At 39.0% G+C, this 18,588-nt stretch overlaps 1 protein-coding gene across 4 annotated transcripts in view; it reads left to right on the forward strand.

Moving 5' to 3' along the window:
* Cped1 (cadherin like and PC-esterase domain containing 1) overlaps positions 1–18,588 on the forward strand; it is a 266,183-nt gene that overhangs the window by 132,312 nt on the left and 115,283 nt on the right. For all 4 annotated transcript variants that reach the window (XM_052173296.1, XM_052173293.1, XM_052173294.1 and 1 more), the window contains 7 exons: positions 4,816–4,958; positions 5,900–5,972; positions 7,189–7,356; positions 8,986–9,090; positions 11,151–11,308; positions 14,810–14,880; positions 16,740–16,790. In XM_052173296.1, coding sequence (XP_052029256.1) covers positions 4,816–4,958; positions 5,900–5,972; positions 7,189–7,356; positions 8,986–9,090; positions 11,151–11,308; positions 14,810–14,880; positions 16,740–16,790 — 769 coding nt within the window. The remainder of the gene's footprint in view (positions 1–4,815; positions 4,959–5,899; positions 5,973–7,188; positions 7,357–8,985; positions 9,091–11,150; positions 11,309–14,809; positions 14,881–16,739; positions 16,791–18,588) is intronic.

Consider the following 18,588-nt stretch of genomic DNA (forward strand, 5'->3'; position numbering starts at 1 on the left):
ATGTATACTACTGTATAATCCAGGGCTTTGAGCACCACTGAGATTCTGTACCTATTACTAACAGCGACCCATTCCCCTTCCCCCTCAGCTCTGCTAGGGGCTTTTCTCTTCCTACACACTTGATTTCTCTAAACACCTCAAACTGGAAGGATCTGTGGTTTCTGAAATAAAGTCTTCCTTAGATAATGTTATCAAAGTTCATCCACATCTTAGCATGTTACAGAATTTCTTTCCCATTTAAGGCTGGGGAATGTTTGTGTCTCCATAGAATATTTATTCATATCCCTTCATTTGTCAAAGTCTATTTGGTTGCTTTCATTTTTGGATTACTGAAACGATTGGTATTATGAGCATGTGTGTGCAATTATTGCTCTATGACCTGACCTCATGGCTTCTGATAGACATTGCTGGGCCAATGATACATCTGTTCTCTTTTGCACTTGAGAAGTCACTTCTTTATATTCTCTTTGGAGTTTGCAGACAATAATTTCTTTACGTACTTCCTGATACCTATAACTAAAGGTGTTTTTGAAGATAATTGTCAGATAATACCCATCCTAACTGGTGTGAGAGCTTGACTTGCTGTAGTTTTAATGTGAATTTTGCCAGTAATTGGCAGTATTGTCTACCTTTAGATTATTTAATGTAAATACTAATACTTAAATTTCTAGTACTCTTCAATCAGAGAAGACAAGATGTCTTTCTTGCATTCACCCTAACACTAAAAGAAGCTAGGGGAACTTGATTTATTAAGTACAATGCTATGGCATACAAGTCCAGGTCAAAATATATTAGTATTCTGATAAAGGTTTCAAGTTATCCAAGGACTTTAAGAAAAACTAATATTGGTTAATCTTCTATCTTTTTCTCTAGGTCTAGGATTAAATTTTCTTATCTTAAAAACCCTCTCAAATGGCTGTAAGCTTCTATTTTTCAAAGGCTTTATTAAAAGTCACTATGAAGAAAATACATATCCTTTTACTCATGAGACACACACAAGAAACAAATACTGTGTAGATCATGTATCTGTGGCACAGGACTAAGCCCAAGGTCTTATGTTCTGCCAACAAGCAATATCCCTAGCCAAATATAATGTTTTAAAACTACATCATCTGGAGGTTGTTTTAAACAATTCCTCCAATGAAAGTTGCTGGTGTTTCTACAAAGCCATATTTAGGATTCTTCATTCAACAACCTTACTAAGCACTGATCCTGCCTCAGACACTGGAATGCCAAAAGTAAAGGAGGTGATACCCAGCCTAAACTATCTCAGTCTAAAGAGAAGAACAGATAAGAAGATCAACAGGTTTGATACAGAATTATTAGCATGTGTTAATAGAGAATCAATCAATAAGTTGAAAATAATTTGGCCAACCTCTCATGAGAGAGTAGAAACATTGAGATGGTGATGAGTATACAAACCAAGGGAATGATCAGGACACTTCCAAAGTATTTTAAGATATCAGAGTCATAGTAAAAGCTTAACTCCGAATACTTTGGTGCATTCTCAGTTTCTCCCTTGCTTCCATCTCCAGTTCATAATTGTGGTTCACTTATTTGTGTCTCCATTGCTTGACTGGATTCACATTGTAAATGCTAACACATCTTAACAAATGAGCAATGATGTTTAATCCGCCCATCTTAACAACTGCGGTCTCACAAGGCCATTTTCTATCCATTTAGTTAGCACTAAATTTGGGAGTTGTTGCACACACAGAATGAGTAGTCTGTAAAACAGTGTAACATCCTGAGAAGCTTCATTCATTCTGTTGTTGTCCTTGCCTGGTTTGAGTTGGGTTTTCAGAGAGAGGGTCTCACTGTGTAGCGTATATTGGCTGTAAACTGTTGTGATGATATCTCCAACCCAAAGAAGCCTGTGTAAAGAAAACACAACTCAATCAATATGAATATAAGCTGTGTGCCTAGCTTGGGTCGATCTACCACTACACTACTATATTCCACAGCTATGAGATTCCCTTATGACTTGCGGTTTCTCCAGGCCACATGCTTCTGCTCCATTCTTCTTCCACCAACTCGTCGTCCTTTCTTCTCCACTCCCTACCCTGTCCTCCTTCTCTTCCGAAACCTTTCTGCTCCACCTTCCCTCCCACTGCCCAATAACCAGCTCTAGCCTTTATTTTACAAGTTAAAATGGGCAGAAGGTTCACAGGAAGTCACCTAAGGTAAGTGATTTACTCCTTGCCCCAGGCAGCTCATCTTGGAGAAGAGGAATTAGCATCAAAACACAAACAGTACCAGAGCAATCCACAACAGTAAATGAACTATGCAACCCAAGTGGTCCTCAAGATCATCTGCCTAATTTTTGCCTTGAGAGTTTGGGGACCAAACATGTACACCATCACACTTATTTTTTTAAAGAGTTGAGTTTTTGTTCAAGGCCCTGATTTCCTTGAGAAGTTATACTCTTACTTATTTAACTTAAAGATGTTGACTGAGGATAGGATGTAGCAGTGTCATGATGAACTCACTGAACATGCACAAGGGCAGCACCTAGCACTGAAAAAAGCAGGGAAAGCATTAACCGTCATTCTAAAAGGACAAAAGAGCTTGCTTAGTATTTAGGTTGTTTCCATGTTTCGAATGAGCAGCAAGGTGATGTTACATTGCTCCTTCTTGGGTTTGTGAGGGAGAGATGACATCTGAGTGAAATGCTTTTCAGGTACTGATATCAAGTTGTCTCTAACTGGATACATTTTGATGAGGTCATCAAGCACATGTCATTGGGCATCTGAGTACACGAAGATGCACAGATCCCAGATAATTTGACACAGGAAAGACCATTAGCATAGTCGTTCACAGTAAAAACAGAAATGGGAATTAGCTGCTCATTTAGTCTAAGTGATTCAGTGATGGGGAATAGCTGCAGATTGAAATCTCTCTCTCTCTCTCTCTCTCTCTCTCTCTCTCTCTCTCTCTCACACACACACACACACACACACACACACACACTCGATACTTGATACCCTCCTTTTATTTTTGACATGTGATGTTTGTTGATATTGTGCTGAGTAAGTTAAATAAGTATACAGAACAGGAACTGCTATTAATTCCATGAAGTGTCCGTGTGGCACAGAGCCAGCGTGTAACCACTGTGTAACCACAGTTCCTTGAAATGAGCTCCCAAGTCAGAATGCAGGCTTCCTACAGGATAGAAATCTCACCAAAAGTGTGAACAAATTAACTGAATAGACTCTGTGTGCTTTGTTGGCTATTCTAGTTATTAATGGAGGAAGAATCATTTGCACATGAGGTAAGTAAATACAATCCCAAAATACTAATTTTCTGTTCTCCTGTATGGAGCCTGTAATTTGACCCTCAGTCTTGTACACCATATATGCTAAGCAGAACTTTTCAACATTGATGTACCATTAACCTTAAACTGAGTGACATTCAGGCAACATTTATATGGAAAGAATGCACAATTGTCATTAGCAACCTCTCCTACATATTATGGTGAATGGAGTGAGATTTATATTGCTTTTATTTAGAAACACTTGATGTTATTCTAATTTGACTCATGGATGTTAATGTTTTTACTGTTAGCATTAATTTGTTTTCTTTTAATTATACAATCACTACAGTCATTTTCCTAAGTAAAACAGAAAAATACCTCAATTGCCAGATGTCGATGATATGTTCTTAGGGTCGTAATGTCTAGTCTCGTTAGGTTTCTGGTTTTGGCTTGTAAAAGTTTATGGACTCAGTATTTTGTTATTTATGTTGGGGAATTTCACTGGCACATTTTAAAGATATGGTTACTATTTTCTATAAATGACTTCTGCCAACCTTTGTTCTTCATGGTCATCACGACGGACGTTTTCCGTGTGTATGTGTATGTGTGTGTGTGTGTGTGTGTGTGTGTGTGTGTGTGTGTGTGTGAGTTCTGCAGCTCTGACAGGTTTAGCCTCTTCTTCCCAAAGGCATTCATCAAATACCTGCTACATGTTTTCTCAAAAAATATTTTTTGTTCTTTATCTTTGAAAGCCCGTGTTTATCTAGAGAAAGTCTGTGACTCAGTAAGACTTAGCTTATATTTTTGAAAAATATTGACATGAAATTTAATGCTAAGCATATTCCAAAGGCAGTTTTGTCTGGTGACTTCATACTTAAGGAAATGAGGGTAGCTGCTTGTGAGGCTAACAGTGGTGTCCACAAGAAGACACAGACACTTGAGCTCCTCCTCATCCTCACTACTACCCTCTCTTCTCCATCACAGGAAATCTTAGAACAAAACATTATCCCAGTGCTGGGATTCTCCCAGGTTGTTCTCCAGCTGTCCAGGTTGCTCCTAGAGAAGAGTGAGATGAAGGGAAACGACTTTGAAAAGATATTTTTATTCTGATATAGGCTAGAAAATTGATCATTAAAAACCAAATATTTGAATTTTACAGTTTATACTGGTTTTCTAATATTTTTTCCATGTTGGGTGCACAGCTCTCTTGTGAGTGGGTATTAGCCTCATTGTAAAGGAAGGAAACAAAAATTTGGGGAAAGAGTCAGAAGTCCACTCTTCTTACTGATAGAACACAAGTCAAGCCACAGAGCTCAGAATGCAACCAAGGCAGTACTTCAGATATACTTTCCTTCCTCCCCCAAGTTAAGTTGCTAGGTATTTGAACCTTTCTTTTTTTATTTGTGACTTAAATTGAAAAATGTTTAACTCTTAGATTCTAACATTTTTCTAATTTTTTTTGAAGTTGACATAGACACATAGCCTAAAGGATCACTAAAGGAAACAATAGGCAGATGAAAATTTATTTTGTCATGTCAATTTTTTGTTTTTATTTTCCCCAGCTGCAGATGTTTTTTGAGACATTCCTGAAGACCAGTTCACCTCTGCAAGCACTGGACAGCATGAAGGAAGCCATTAGCAAGCTCCTGTTGGTAGCTGAGGTGTTTAGTGACACATCTACTCTGGGACCAAAGACATTCAATAGGTGAGAGTGAAACAGACAGAGACAGAAACAGAAAGGGAGGGAGGGAAGGAGGAAGGACGAGATGGAGGAAACTCTAAAATTTATTAGTGAAGAAACTTAATTATTAAGAGTAAATAGTACTTGGAAAATTGTACGTCACTACATTGCAATATGATCTTTTAAACATAGATGGCCTAATTTACAGATTCTAAGACTTCAGAGTTTGGTACATGCCATTTTTATATCCAAATAGTGAGAAGAAATAAAATACAGGTTTATTATTACTATCATCATCATCATAATCATCATAATCATTTTTTCAGCAATCTTACTTTGCAACACAGACTAGCCTCAGACTTGTGATTCTCCTGTCTCCACGTCCTAAGTTCTAGGTCTACAAGGTTGTGCTTGGATCCTAAAATTAATTGGAAATCATAGCCACCTTTAAAGTATTTTCATCAAATATGCTAAGTCTTGACTGCGTATAACTTGACCTAATGCACCTTGTTCTCAAATTTCCTAATGATTTCAAAATACAGAGAAGGAAACAGAAACTTTTGATGACAACATTTGGTCACCTCTCTTCTCAGACCTCAGCCTCTCTGACTACAGCTTATTTCTTTATTCTAAGGAAATGTTCACTCTAGGTTTCCACAAAGAGAGAGGTGATTGTTCTTATACTTTCTACACACATCAGTGTTAGATGAGACTGCCAAGGGTCTCATGGGATAGCATCATTGGCTACTGCAGTGTGTCATGGAAAACAGACGCCTATTTGCACGTTCTTTACTGAACAAAGAAGATTCGAAGCCACAATCTCTTTCACATAGTTTCCTGTTATGCATGCCACAGACCTTTGAACTTACTGAAATTTAATGGTATCAATTATTAACAATGTTATCACAGCCGAGTGAGCCTAGCTCAGAGACTATGATGTCCCATTACTCTTCTTTTCCTTCCAGATGTAGACAGTGTTTTCAGCTTTTAACTTTTGATATTGGTTACGGAGATTCTGGATATCCTGTGGTGCTCCAGGTGAGTAGGCAGGGCGAAGCGTGCATGCTGGGGATGGGAGTGCGCTTGGACAGACACAGTTGGTTAATAATAACTTGTATTGCAATCAACACAGCCGCATGGGCCCATGGCGCCTAACAAGTGGGGAAACCTGTGAACTCTAATGACCATCACAGTCACATGAGAAAAAATACCAAGTTTCCTATAGTTCCCCCCGAATTCATGAACAAAGAAGGTGTTAAGTATGTGTTCTTGGAAGCACAGGACATATCAATACTAACAAACAGAAGGTGACTCAGGGACTTGGGTGTTGAGAAAAGATAACCCTGTCCTCAGTTGACATTTTAATTAAGAAATCCATGGAGACTAGAGAGACTGCTCAGTGGCAGAATTCTTGCCTGGAATGCACTAGGTCATAGGTTTTACCCTAGCCATATAAATAAACAAATTATTTTTAAATTTTTATTTAAAAACATAGAAAGTCCTGTGTATTTTAAAAATATTTTTCTAGTACATGTATATGTAAATGCGAGGGTTTTTTTAAAATTTGCTTTGAGTTACAACTCATATTACTTTCCCTCAGCATATTTTTCTTCTAAACAGCCTTCAGTGGTAAAGATTTTAAAAACTGATTCCGTTGACTTATATTTAAAAAGCTGTCTATTGGGCTATAAAGTGGGAAGGTACGGGAAACTAAATAACTAATGGGAAACCAGAGTTCAACTCCACCAGTATTTCTTTTTTCCCAATCTATAATATTTGCAGCTTTAAGATTTAGCTATAAAATTTTCAATCTTACGGACTCTTTAAATGGCCATTCACCTTTTAAATGTAACAGTAGACATTGAACTTTTAAAAAACGAGTGTTTTGGAAAAGATGTCATGTATGATCTTCCATGGAGAAATAAGTGTGAGTTATAGCGTTTCAAGACAAAGGAAGGCAAAGTTGAAATACCCCGTGCTCTTCTACCTTCAAAGAATGGCATCTTCCTTCTTCAGAAACGGTCCTCAGAACCAGGAAAGGGGAAAGTATTTGGAATATAAACAAAGAATATAGAGGGGGAAAAAAGAAAAAAAGAAAGAAAGAAAAGCAAAGAAACGGTCCTCAGGTTTACAAACCTGTCAGCTTCCAGACGACCACTAGATGGCAGCGCTGGTCTACAATCCAACCTGAAATAAACCAGGCCCTAAGAGTTCCTTTCTCTGTACTGTCTCTTCTACTCCTCGTCCTTCAAAGGTACACGAGCATCTACATTTTCACGATGATGAGAATTTGAACGTGGAGGACCAAACTACCGAAAGCATTCTTTTAAGGGATACTTTCGACTTCCTCTTCTCCAATGGGTCTTCACTTTCCACGGTTTCGGAGATGTTGCAGAGTCCTGACAGAGCAGGCACATTCGTGGTAAGCTCATATTTGCACACTGACAAGTGGATATTCAGCCACTGGTTATTTTTATTGTGCAATTTATTACTTCACTTGAAATTAATTTATAATTGTTACCTACTATTGTGAGCGTCTGGATTTTTTTTTTCTGGCCTAAGGAGCAGCATTGTTTTATATTGACTCAGTATGCATGTGAAAGGTTATGAAGAAAATAGCATAAAAAGTTCCTGGTTGTAAAGGAATGTTCATAGATACTTTAAAACAATGGTAGACATGATGGAGTACTATTCAACCATTAACTATAAAATTTAGCTATAAAATTTTGAATCTTATGGACTCTTTAAATGGCCATTCACTTTTTAAATGTAACATTGAACTTTTAAACATTGAACATTGAACTTTTGACAACGCGTGTTTTGGAAAAGATGTCATGTATTATCTTCCATGGAGAAATATGCATGAGTTATAGAGTTTCAAGACAAAGGAACGCAAAGTTGAAACGGCCCATCCATTCATTCATGAATTCACGAAATTCTTAGGCAAATGGATGGAGCTGGAGAACATCATACTAAGTGAGGTAACCCAGTCTCAAAAGATCAGTCATGGTATGCACTCAGTAATAAGTGGATATTAGCCTAGAAAACTGGAATACCCAAAACACAATCCACACATCAAATGAGGTACAAGAAGAACGGAGGAGTGGCCCCTGGTTCTGGAAAGACTCAGTGTAACAGTATAGGGCAAAACCAGAACAGGGAAGTGGGAAGGGGTGGGTGGGAGATCAGGGGGAGGGAGGGGCTTTTGTGACTTTTGGGGAGTGGGGGGGGGCAGAAAAGTGTAGAACACTTTACAAATGCTCTTAGAACTCTTTAAAGGCCATCTAGGACGCCAGGGTGCTCCTGGATGACTTCAGAGGAGCTGAATTAAAACATTAATTTGCTTAAATACTCATGGCCGTTAGCCTTTGTCAGCTAGATGCTGACAACCAGGGTGGAGTCTTTCAGAGTAGTGCTGATTTTTTTTTTAATGATAGGCTAGCACAATGGTTTTATACACTAAAAAATCTGTACAACGTAGCACTGTATTATACCCCTCCATGCCTTTTTTTGAACTCCATATTTGGAGAATTTGGAAGAAGAGAATGTAGAAATGATCACAAAGGTACTGATAGTGCCTGTCATACACTCCTCTTCCCAGAGCATCCTCCCTCCATGTCAGGGACACACTAGGAAGAAAATTCAGGTGGGAAAATCTGGGCTGGTAGGGGTGCTTGCAAGTCTATGAAGCCCTCCACTGGCAGTATTTTGCACTGGGGCTTCCTGCACAGATACTCTTTGATATTTTTACCTCTAGAACTCAGAAGGCCCAAGGGAAATCTTAAATTCCCAAACCGTGGTCCCATACATTCTGTCTCCTGCACTCACCCCGCCCTGACCTCACTACCAAGGCACCATTGGCTTAGCTCAGACCTTATCAATTAATGATTTTTTTAAATCTTTGGATATTGTTGTGACAAGTTATCACTTCTATAAATTCTATAACTTTAATAAACTCAGCTGTTACAGAGTTTGGTCCGTTTATTAAGTAGGAGTGAGGGAAGATGGCTTGACTGGTTCCTGAGCGCTTACAGCTTCTCCCCCTTTCTAGGACGGAAACTATCAAGAGGAGTTAAATCAGTGCCTGTCGCTAGAGGAAATTCACTCAATTGGGACTTTTGTAAAGGAACTTGGGAGTCTGGGACAATTCCAACTGGTAAAACACAAGTGACATTTCTTTCCACTTGGTGACTGACATTATGATATTAATAGATTAGCCATAAACTGCCCAATTTTTCCCTTTAAAACACACACAGATATTTCTTTACAACCCTTTTGTAAGCTATTTTCATCCTTTTGGGAAGATTCCTACGCTTTGCTCTAAGAGTTTGCTAATAATGTGGAATTTACTAGAGGTAAAGGACATGACATCATAGTAGCTGCCAGGATGTCACTGTTCTCTGGGGAAGATGTTGATATTTTTCCAAGGACTTTAATTTTTAGCTTTGGGGCATGAACAAGAAACCAATATTTGTTACTTTTTATTACCCCTTTGAGCAAAATTAAATACAATTTAGCATAATAAGAGTTTTTAAACATCCTAATCTTAAGTGATATAGTAACAATATCACAAGAATCCAATAAAAGGGTCTATGTGACTGGCATACTCAGAGCCACTCTTACTGGTTTCAATCTGTAAAAGGGCATGCCTTTCTCACCCTGGATCTTTGGGATGTTTATCAACTTATTGGTCAATATCAATGTTTCAGTGATTACATATGAGTGCCCATGTCTGGTGTGTTTTCTTTCATTTCTGCCACTAATGTAGACTATAGAATATGATCAATTTTTAATTTTACTTGATATGTCTTTGTATAAACTTTAACATAAAACTTAAACTTTGTATAAACTTTACCATAGTTTAATATTTAAAATTTAAGTTTAAGTATTTAAAATTAATTGTCGAGTTACTAATTTGATGCAAGGTTCAAAGATTCCTTGTAGTGCTTTCAGCCTGTAGGCATAGATTACTTATGTGAGTTGTAACCAGTTGACCAACTTAACTAATAAAAGACTGACATTTTATACAATGTAGCCCATTACTGGCAGTATTTTGCACTGAGGCTTCCTGCATAGATACTCTTTGATATTTTTACCTCTAAGGAGGTTCATTACTTCATTACTGGGAGTAACCTTCTGAGTCTAAGACAATGTAACCAATATACTTATTATCTTAATTAGTTTGCATGTACTGAATAACAGTCTAGCTCAATGGTTTAGGTTACTACTCTCTGGTAGGAATTTATCACTCAGAATACTGTAATGCAGACGGCCTCTGCCGGAACAGGAGAAGGAAGGAAACAAGGGTAGTCCTCAATTTCTTGACTCAGAGTAGAGACAAGATAACCAATTTCCTCTTTTTTATGAGATTCATAGTTCTCACCCTATAGGCATCATTTGCTGGTAGCACAAAAGGACTTCTCTGTTTCCCCACTGCCGTTACCACGCTATATTCAGGTCTTGATTGCTGGAAAGGAGAGCTCCATTTATAGTTACTGAAAAGGAAGGGAGAAAAGTGACTCCATTGAGAAATATGATCATCAATCACTTTCATAATGCATTAAAAGCAACCTTCACAAAGTCTTCAAAACAGTACCAAAATTTAAAGAATCTCTTCTCTTCTCTCTCTCTCTCTCTCTCTCTCTCTCTCTCTCTCTCTCTCTCTCTCTCTGTGTGTGTGTGTGTGTGTGTGTGTGTGTGTGTGTGTGTGTACAAGAGCAAGTGTATGCCAATAAGTATGGAGGTCGGAAGAAAGCCCCAGTCATTCCTCACTTACCATCTGCCTTATTTTCCAGGACAGCCTCTCATTGGCTCAGGACTTATCACGTGGGCTGGGCTGGCCATTCAGTGAGCTCAGGGGCTCCATTAGTCTCAGCCTCTCATTGGTTCAGAATTCATCACGTGGGCTGGGCTGGCCATTCAGTGAGCTCAGGGGCTCCATGAGTCTCAGCCTCCTGTCTGGATGCCGAATGAGGTCATATTCGACCTTCTTGTAGCATCTAGAGATGTAACTGGGGTCTTGGTGCTTTCATTGCAATGGCATTTTATCCTCTCAGCCCGTGACCAGCACGTTTTTAATAAATAATTGCTTACTTATTAAAACAATATCCAACTAAATATAATTAGTATCCATAATACTACATTTCAAACTACTTGTCAAAGTTTCAACTGATCATTTTTGTTCTGCTGATGTTTTCTTTGAACATTCCTTCTCAGCTCTTCCCGTGCACTGTTCCTGGGATTCAGTCTCTGATGGGTGAATTTTATGATATGGCAACTCCTGGCTCGGTCCTGTCCCAGTACTGGTCTCTTTTAAATGTATTTGAACAATTTTGGCTCGAGAATAAAAAGGCACAGCTTCATCCACTGGAATGGTAAGAGAGCCACAAACTTGAATTGCACAATCCAAGAAATCTTAAGTCTAAAAGATTGATTTCAAAAAGGCTTTGCCTGCATTAAAGCGAGCAGCAAAAAAAAAAAAAAAAAGAAGTATGCCCAAAAAATCATGGTCAGAAAAATAAATGGCTTTCAAGCACGGAAACCATAATGGTTCTGGGGGTCATCAGACCCTGTAACAAAATTAGACATCTGACAGTTTCAAAGGAAGATGTGACTCTGTTACAAAGTGTCAGACCCTGTAACAAAAAAGACATCCGACAGTTCCAAAGGAAGGTGTGACTCTATTACAAAGTAATGTATAAAATTCAGCATTCCAGTATCATTTCACCACATGATCCATATCTTTGGATTACTGAAGCATCTGCAAGATTAGACGGGGCTTGTGATAAGCCAATTCATCATCCTGGAGTTGGATACAGCAGGCACATTTATTTGGGAGTTATAAAGGCGTGACTTTATTCTGAATAAAAATAAGCTAACTTTATAAATCCATACTGTGATTTATTTGGTTTGCTTTTAGCGAGTGCTTTCCTCATCTTCATTTCCACTCTAATGAGAGGTAGTCGTGAGGGCACAGGACAGGCAGGTGAGATATTCATGCCTCTAGTAGCTGGCAAAAGGGATGCACTTAAAGTTACGCTGTTCATTAATATGGATAGAATTAAGAGAGCATTTGATTTTTCTACTGCCAGGAAAACAGAATTAGACCTAAGCCTCCCAGGGAGATGAAAGACTAAGGGACATGACACTCGTTTATGTCCCTTCCAGTCACTGTTGGGAATAGCTTCAGCAATGCTCCCTTGTCCTTTATTTCCTTCTGTGTCAGGAGACAGTGACTGTAAGAAACCCACTTGTAATTAAACATACAAATAGTCATGTATCTGAAGACTTCTTGAAACATCTAGCATTAACATTCCCTTTGATCAAAAAAAGCTCCATAACCCTGGCTTTGTTCCCTCAATAAGTCAAAAGATTATTTTTTTCCCTGTGTGCTTGAAAATTGTTTTAAATGCTACAATGTAAAGCCACCCTTTATACGTAACCTTCACTCGAATCATCCAAGACTTCCTCATACATTAGTACAGATGCACAAAGAACAGACACAATTTCCACAGAGCCTGTTTGTATTGTCTTTAACATTCAGTAAGCTCCCCAGAGATTTGCAAGCTTTAGAAACATTTATTCCCTGGAGAAGTTATCTCCAGCTCCTCACATAAGACCAGGTTCAACAATCCACTGATTAATCTAAGAAAGCTGAATTCTCTTGCCTTAAAGAAATGTAATAATGGCCATGTTGACTATAATTATAACGGATAGGAACCATTCTGCATCGTACAAAGGTGGACCAGAAAGTCCCAGCCTTTGAATTTATTCATGATAGATAGTGGGAAAAATAAGTTCTTTGCATGTAATTATGACTTAGGCTGCCTACCTTGTATTATTCCAGGAGGATTAGCTTCTGTGCTTGTCACACTGAGTTGCAGATAGGTGATAAGAAACAGTGTATCTTCCCTTCTGTGTTCCTGTGTCACTCAGAAGCCATTTTAGCATCTATGGTGAGGGCACATTTTTTAATAAGGAAATCCATATATGTTCAAAAGCACTTTCTATATTAATACTGACAGAAATCTATTTCTGATATTTATCAAAAGTCAAGTAGCATAGTGCTCCTGGAAGTGTCTCTTAAGTACTCAGCTTAAATTATCTTTATTGATTTAATAGGATGTATGTGTGTTTCAGGATTGTTCATGCTTTATTGCAAGGATGATTATACTTCCCATATAAATGTGAGGGAGGATAAGATTCTAAGACAAAACAAGCTGCTTAAGACATTAGGCTAACACCAATACTGGCGTACTGACCTTCAGAACATACACACAGAACAGCTTTTGTGCTGCACTTTTCTTCAGCCCTTGGATCTAATGACTGCATCTTTCTTTAGAAATACAGAGAGGGCATTTGCTTGTGGCACGGCAGTGGGGTAAGAAAAGATAGAGTCAGAAGGTCAGCAGTGGTGGGTAACGTTATGCGTGAGATCCAGGGCTCAGTCGGAGTGGTGTAGGATTCTTCCGTAAATTTCACGCTCCTGGAAATAAAGCAGCATATGGGCTTTGCTCTGTGGAAATGTTTTCTGAGAAAATGCATAGCAGTTCAAAATGATCTATTCACAAAATACGTCCAAGCCAAAAACTACACGATGCGTCTGCGTACAAGGTCTCCCTCTGTGAAGACAACTTCACTTCTACAACTCAGTTCATGTGAATTTCAGGGCTGTGTCCCTTGAATGAGTCTCCTAGAAGTTCGTCTTCATGGAAAACTCTCAATTTTTTTTTTTTTTTAATTTGGACTTCAGCTAAATCTGCCTCCTTAGGAGAGAGATTTTGACTGTGTAGAAAACCCTGGGTTGGATCCCTGGCATTACAAAAATAAAGTTAAACAAACTAATGAAAATCTCACCACCATCAAAAACTTCCTACCTCCTGCTAAGAATCCTTTTTCTGTTATTCCATTCTTGGAAGGAATCACTGGATTTTTGCCTCCATTTTGATGTGTACACCAAAGGAGAGAAGGCTTTAGGCAACGATAGAAATACTAGTTAGCTAGTCAGCGAAATCTTTTCAATGCCTAGATTTTATTTTGTTTTTTTAAGACTTCCTGTCTGCTGCTGCTGAGATGCCTTGCTGACCTTCATGCTGAGGCCGTGCTCAGCACACTTTGTGGCACTAGCATTTTATCTGACTGTCACAATGTTCCTATGTAGAGCAAATACTACTTATTATCTCCGTTTTAATAGGGTGACAGAGAAGAAAGCATCATAATAACATAGGAAAGACACGTCAAGGGCTAGAGACCACAGGGCCCACATTCTCTATTATCTAAACCAGACAAGTTTCTGACTGCAGCTTAGGTTATTTTGGGTCCAATTTTAAGGACTTAAAGGTTTGTCCGGCGGAGCATTTGGTTACTTCTACAACACAGAAAACGAAGCAATCGGGCCAAGATATAAACAACCTTTGCCATCTTTGTGGGTTTCCAGGGAGGGTAAGAACACACGCTTTGGCAACCCTGGTTGTTTCCTATAGCCACGCCTGTTTCTCTAATTTTGTGTATATTCTCACTCTGTGCCTCAGGACATCCAAGGCTCTTGGCTTCAAAGCTATGGAATGTTCAGCAGAGAGCCCAGAGAAAATGTGCATTTTTGAATCACCTCTGTTAGATCCAGGCTTTGGGGGGAGGGAGGTGCTCAGCTTTCTTATAGAGTGTGACTGATATTATTATTATTATTATTATTATTATTACTTGTTTTTTTCAACTATGCATTTACTGATTAGAGATTGAAACCTCCTCGCTGGAGGCTAGATAGGGTGTTGTAGAGTGAAATCGACCATTTCTTCCCCAAAATAACTGTGCTCATCTGGGACAAGAAACAGTGTGTCACCTTGTTGAACTGGACTTGCTTTGTACTTTATTTGCAGGAATTCTCCAACAAGAAATGAGACCACTGAGAAACCGCACAGGTCATTGGAAGCAAGCAAAAGTAAAAAAGGTAAATGCATATAGTTCCACATTCTACAGCATAAAGAAAGGCAGCAGTTGGCTAATAAAATGCATATTTAAAAATGTTTAAATCTGTTAGCAGTCACAACCAAAAATGAAACAAGGAAGTGGTATTTTTCTCCTCGAAATTGGACTTTTCTTCTTACAGAGAGGAGAAGAGTGAGGGGAAGTGAGTATTCTCATAGTGATGGTAAATGTTTACATTAGAGCACGTGTTAAGGGGCTCTCCAGAGCTTAGGAAGTACAGTTTAAAAGGTCCTCGTGGAGCCTTAGCCCTCGGCGCTAGAACACATGCTTGGTGTGTAGAGGCTCTAGGCTCGCTCCTTAATGCACAGGAATAGATTATTTAGTTAAATAAAATGTATCTTTACAGACCAGAAATCCTACTGCTAAATATTTGTTTTAAGAAAATAATCAACAATATGTGCAGTTCTCAAACTAGTGTTCTTCAAACTCAGTGACGGGCCTTAAACCAAAATTCTGCTTCGAAGATTCAACGCAGCTCCCCCCACCCCCCACACGCCCCGAGAACCACACAGTATTAGGGGAATTCCCGGTTATAACAGGGATTCCTTAGTTAAAAGAAATAGATATAGTGATGGATCATTTTTCCTTAATATTTTCTTCTCGTATGACAAGAATTAGATCTTGCTTTTTACTCTCTCCTCATACGTTACACCTTGATTTCCATTTCTCCTTCTTTTCCTTCTGCAGTCTCCTCCCCACTCCCGGCACACACCTCCCCTGGCCCCCAGATCCATGCCTGTTCCACTTCCCCTTAGAAAAGAGCGGGCCTCCCAGGAACATCAAGCAAACCCAGCATAACAACCAACAGTAAGACCAGGCACATGCCATCACATCAAGGCTGGATGAGCAAAGGCAGGAGAAGGGTCCCACATGCAGGCAAAAGTCAGAGACGGCCCCGGCTCCCACTGTTAGGAGTCCCACAAGAACACCAAACTACTCAGCCATGACGTATGTTTGCCTGCTAGACCACTGCATCCACTCCCATCAGTTCCCGAATGAAGTCTCCCTGGCAGTTTTTTATGATAATTCTGCGTGTCTCTGGTCCCAGAACACTGCAGGCAGAACAAACTGTATGTAGGCGGAAGGTTTTACGGCTGGATTGATATTCCAACCACTTCACTTAAGACCAAGTCTGGTTACAGATGATGGCAGGCTGGGGTTCTGTGTCCTTCAGTACTAGGAGTTTTTGCTAGGGTTAATTTTATAGATTCCATTGCACTGGGTTTCTTCCTCGCCCCGGAAATGCTTCCCGATTCCAGGTGTTTCTCCCAGTATCCCCCTGCCCCCCCCCCACACACACACAACTGATCCTTCCTGTTCCCACCCCACCCCCAGGCAGTTGGGGAAATCTATTTTATTTTTCCTGTCCAGGGAGACCCGTGTCCAGTCCAATAGTGTGGTTCTCCGCGGTGTTGCAATGAACCTTCTAACTAAAATCGTGGCGTTGGGAGTTGCGGATAGAGAAAGACAGATCTTTGGGCTTTACTGGGTAGTTATACTAGCTTATCAGTGAATTACAGATTCAGAGAGAAGGGGGAGGGAAGGAGGGAGGAAGTGGGAAAGAGAGAGGAAGGGAGGGAGAGAGAGAGACAGAGAGAGAGAGAGAGAGAAGGAGGAAGGGAAGATCAGAGTCATGGAGACAGAGATGGAAAGATGGAGAGGCAGAAAGAGAGATACAGAGACAGAGACATATAGTTACAGAATCAGAGAAAGAGACAGAATAGAGAGTCAGACACAGAGATATTTAGTGAAACCTGTAACTTTTGCATTAAATTCAAATTTTTATTTTTAAATTTAAATTCCCTTTTTTTTTTATTTTAGATGCAGTTCCACAAGCTTTGTATGAAAATAAAGATATACATTGCAGTGATGGTGAGTTGAGATCAAAGTGTTGCCATAATATAGCCCAAAATTTAGACACAACCCAACCTTGAAAAACTATAAACATTTTATCTTACTCAGATGTCTTTAGGCTGCTAGTTTCCTTAAAGTCCGTTTTGACAAGTTTCATTTCTGGAAAGTTAATATCTATCACTTCCACACGAACAAAGCATTTCATTTTTATTTATTCTGTTGTTTAGTTTAAAATATTTATATGTGTGTGTGTGTGTGTGTGTATACATATGTATATATATTGTCTTACGATAGTGACTTCTAGACTCATTTTTAGGGACCCGAGGAATCTTAAGGCTTTCCTTTAGGGGTGGAGTCTGGTCTATGCATTATCTTCAGAAGCCTCACTATTCTGAAGAAATGTTTATTCTCCCCACGCAATTGCCGTAATGGAGAGTACTTGAGTAGAGCTCTCTTCATAGCAGCTGAGAACTTCAAACTCAATTTTCAGTTTATTTTCATACGACACCATGAATCTTTAACTATACACGATGAAACCATATGTGCAATTTATGTTTATGCAAAACTTAAATTTAAAAATTATTTTGTTCATCCCATTTGATCTACTTACAGTAGTTTTGTAAACATATTTTTTTCAGTGAGTTCAGTAAAATTTCAAGATTGCGTGGCCATGAGATAGCTGAGGTGGATTATGGCCTTCAGATTCATTCTAATATCCTAAAGTTCTTTTAAAAATATTCTTATTTATTTTACATACATGAGTGTTTTGCCTGAATGTATGTCAGTGCACTTCTCGACTGTATGATACTTGAGGAAGCCAGAAGAGGGTCTTGGGTCCCCTCTTTTATTCGTAATTTGGAGAATCAAGATTACAAATGGCTGTGAGCCACCATGTGGGTACTAGGAAATGAACCTGGGTCCTCTTGAAGAACAGCCAATATGGTGCTTTTAACCACTGAGCCAATTGAGTCCTGAAATTTCTTGATATCTTAGTAAATAATTCTCCAGTGTAGGTTTATTTTTTATAATACATACCTCTTAAAATAAATCCACATCTATCAATTCTTCTACTTTTTGTTAAAATGTGCATTTAGCAAACTTGTCTTCTGGACAATGGTGGTGCATTGTCCAGCTCTCAGGCAGAGGCATGCAGATGTCTGAATTTGATGTCAGCCTAGTCTACAGAGTTACAGGACAGTCCGGACTACAAAGAGAAAAAGAAGAAACAAGAGAAAGGAAGGCAGGAAGGTGGGAAGGAAGGAAGGAAAGAAGGAAGGAAGGAACAAAGGGAGGAAGGAAGGAGGGAGGGAAGAAGGGAGGGAGGAAGGAAAAAACTTGTCTTGGAATGTATAAACATAGGCTTAATTTTTTTTATAAATAAAAGTTATAATTAAATACTATCTACCTTGTTTGCCTTCTAAATACTGGTGTTTGTTCAACCTTTTAAAACAATTACATCAAATATCATGCTGGATTGGGTAGTATTAGTGTTTATTGAGATAAATAAAAGTGCCTTCAGTTAAAGACTGAAAGCTTTTCAAATATTGCTAAATTTAACGGGGAAAAGAGAGCTTGTGTCCCTACCCAGAACCCCAACTGCTGATCTCTCACACTTACATGACCTGGTTATCTTTCCAGGGTCACTACTGTTCGGAGTATGACTTGAAAACAAAACAAAAACTCAGCTCAATGAAAAAAGTAGGAGAGTTGGCAGTAGCAGTATTTTTGAGGGTGTATCAGGAGTCGTGGGCTAAATGCATCTTGGGAAAACTTGCGTTTCTTTAGCCTTCCACATCCTGCGCTGGATGATCTCACG

This window comes from Apodemus sylvaticus, chromosome 2, assembly GCF_947179515.1.
Source record: "Apodemus sylvaticus chromosome 2, mApoSyl1.1, whole genome shotgun sequence".
Taxonomy (NCBI): domain Eukaryota; kingdom Metazoa; phylum Chordata; class Mammalia; order Rodentia; family Muridae; genus Apodemus; species Apodemus sylvaticus.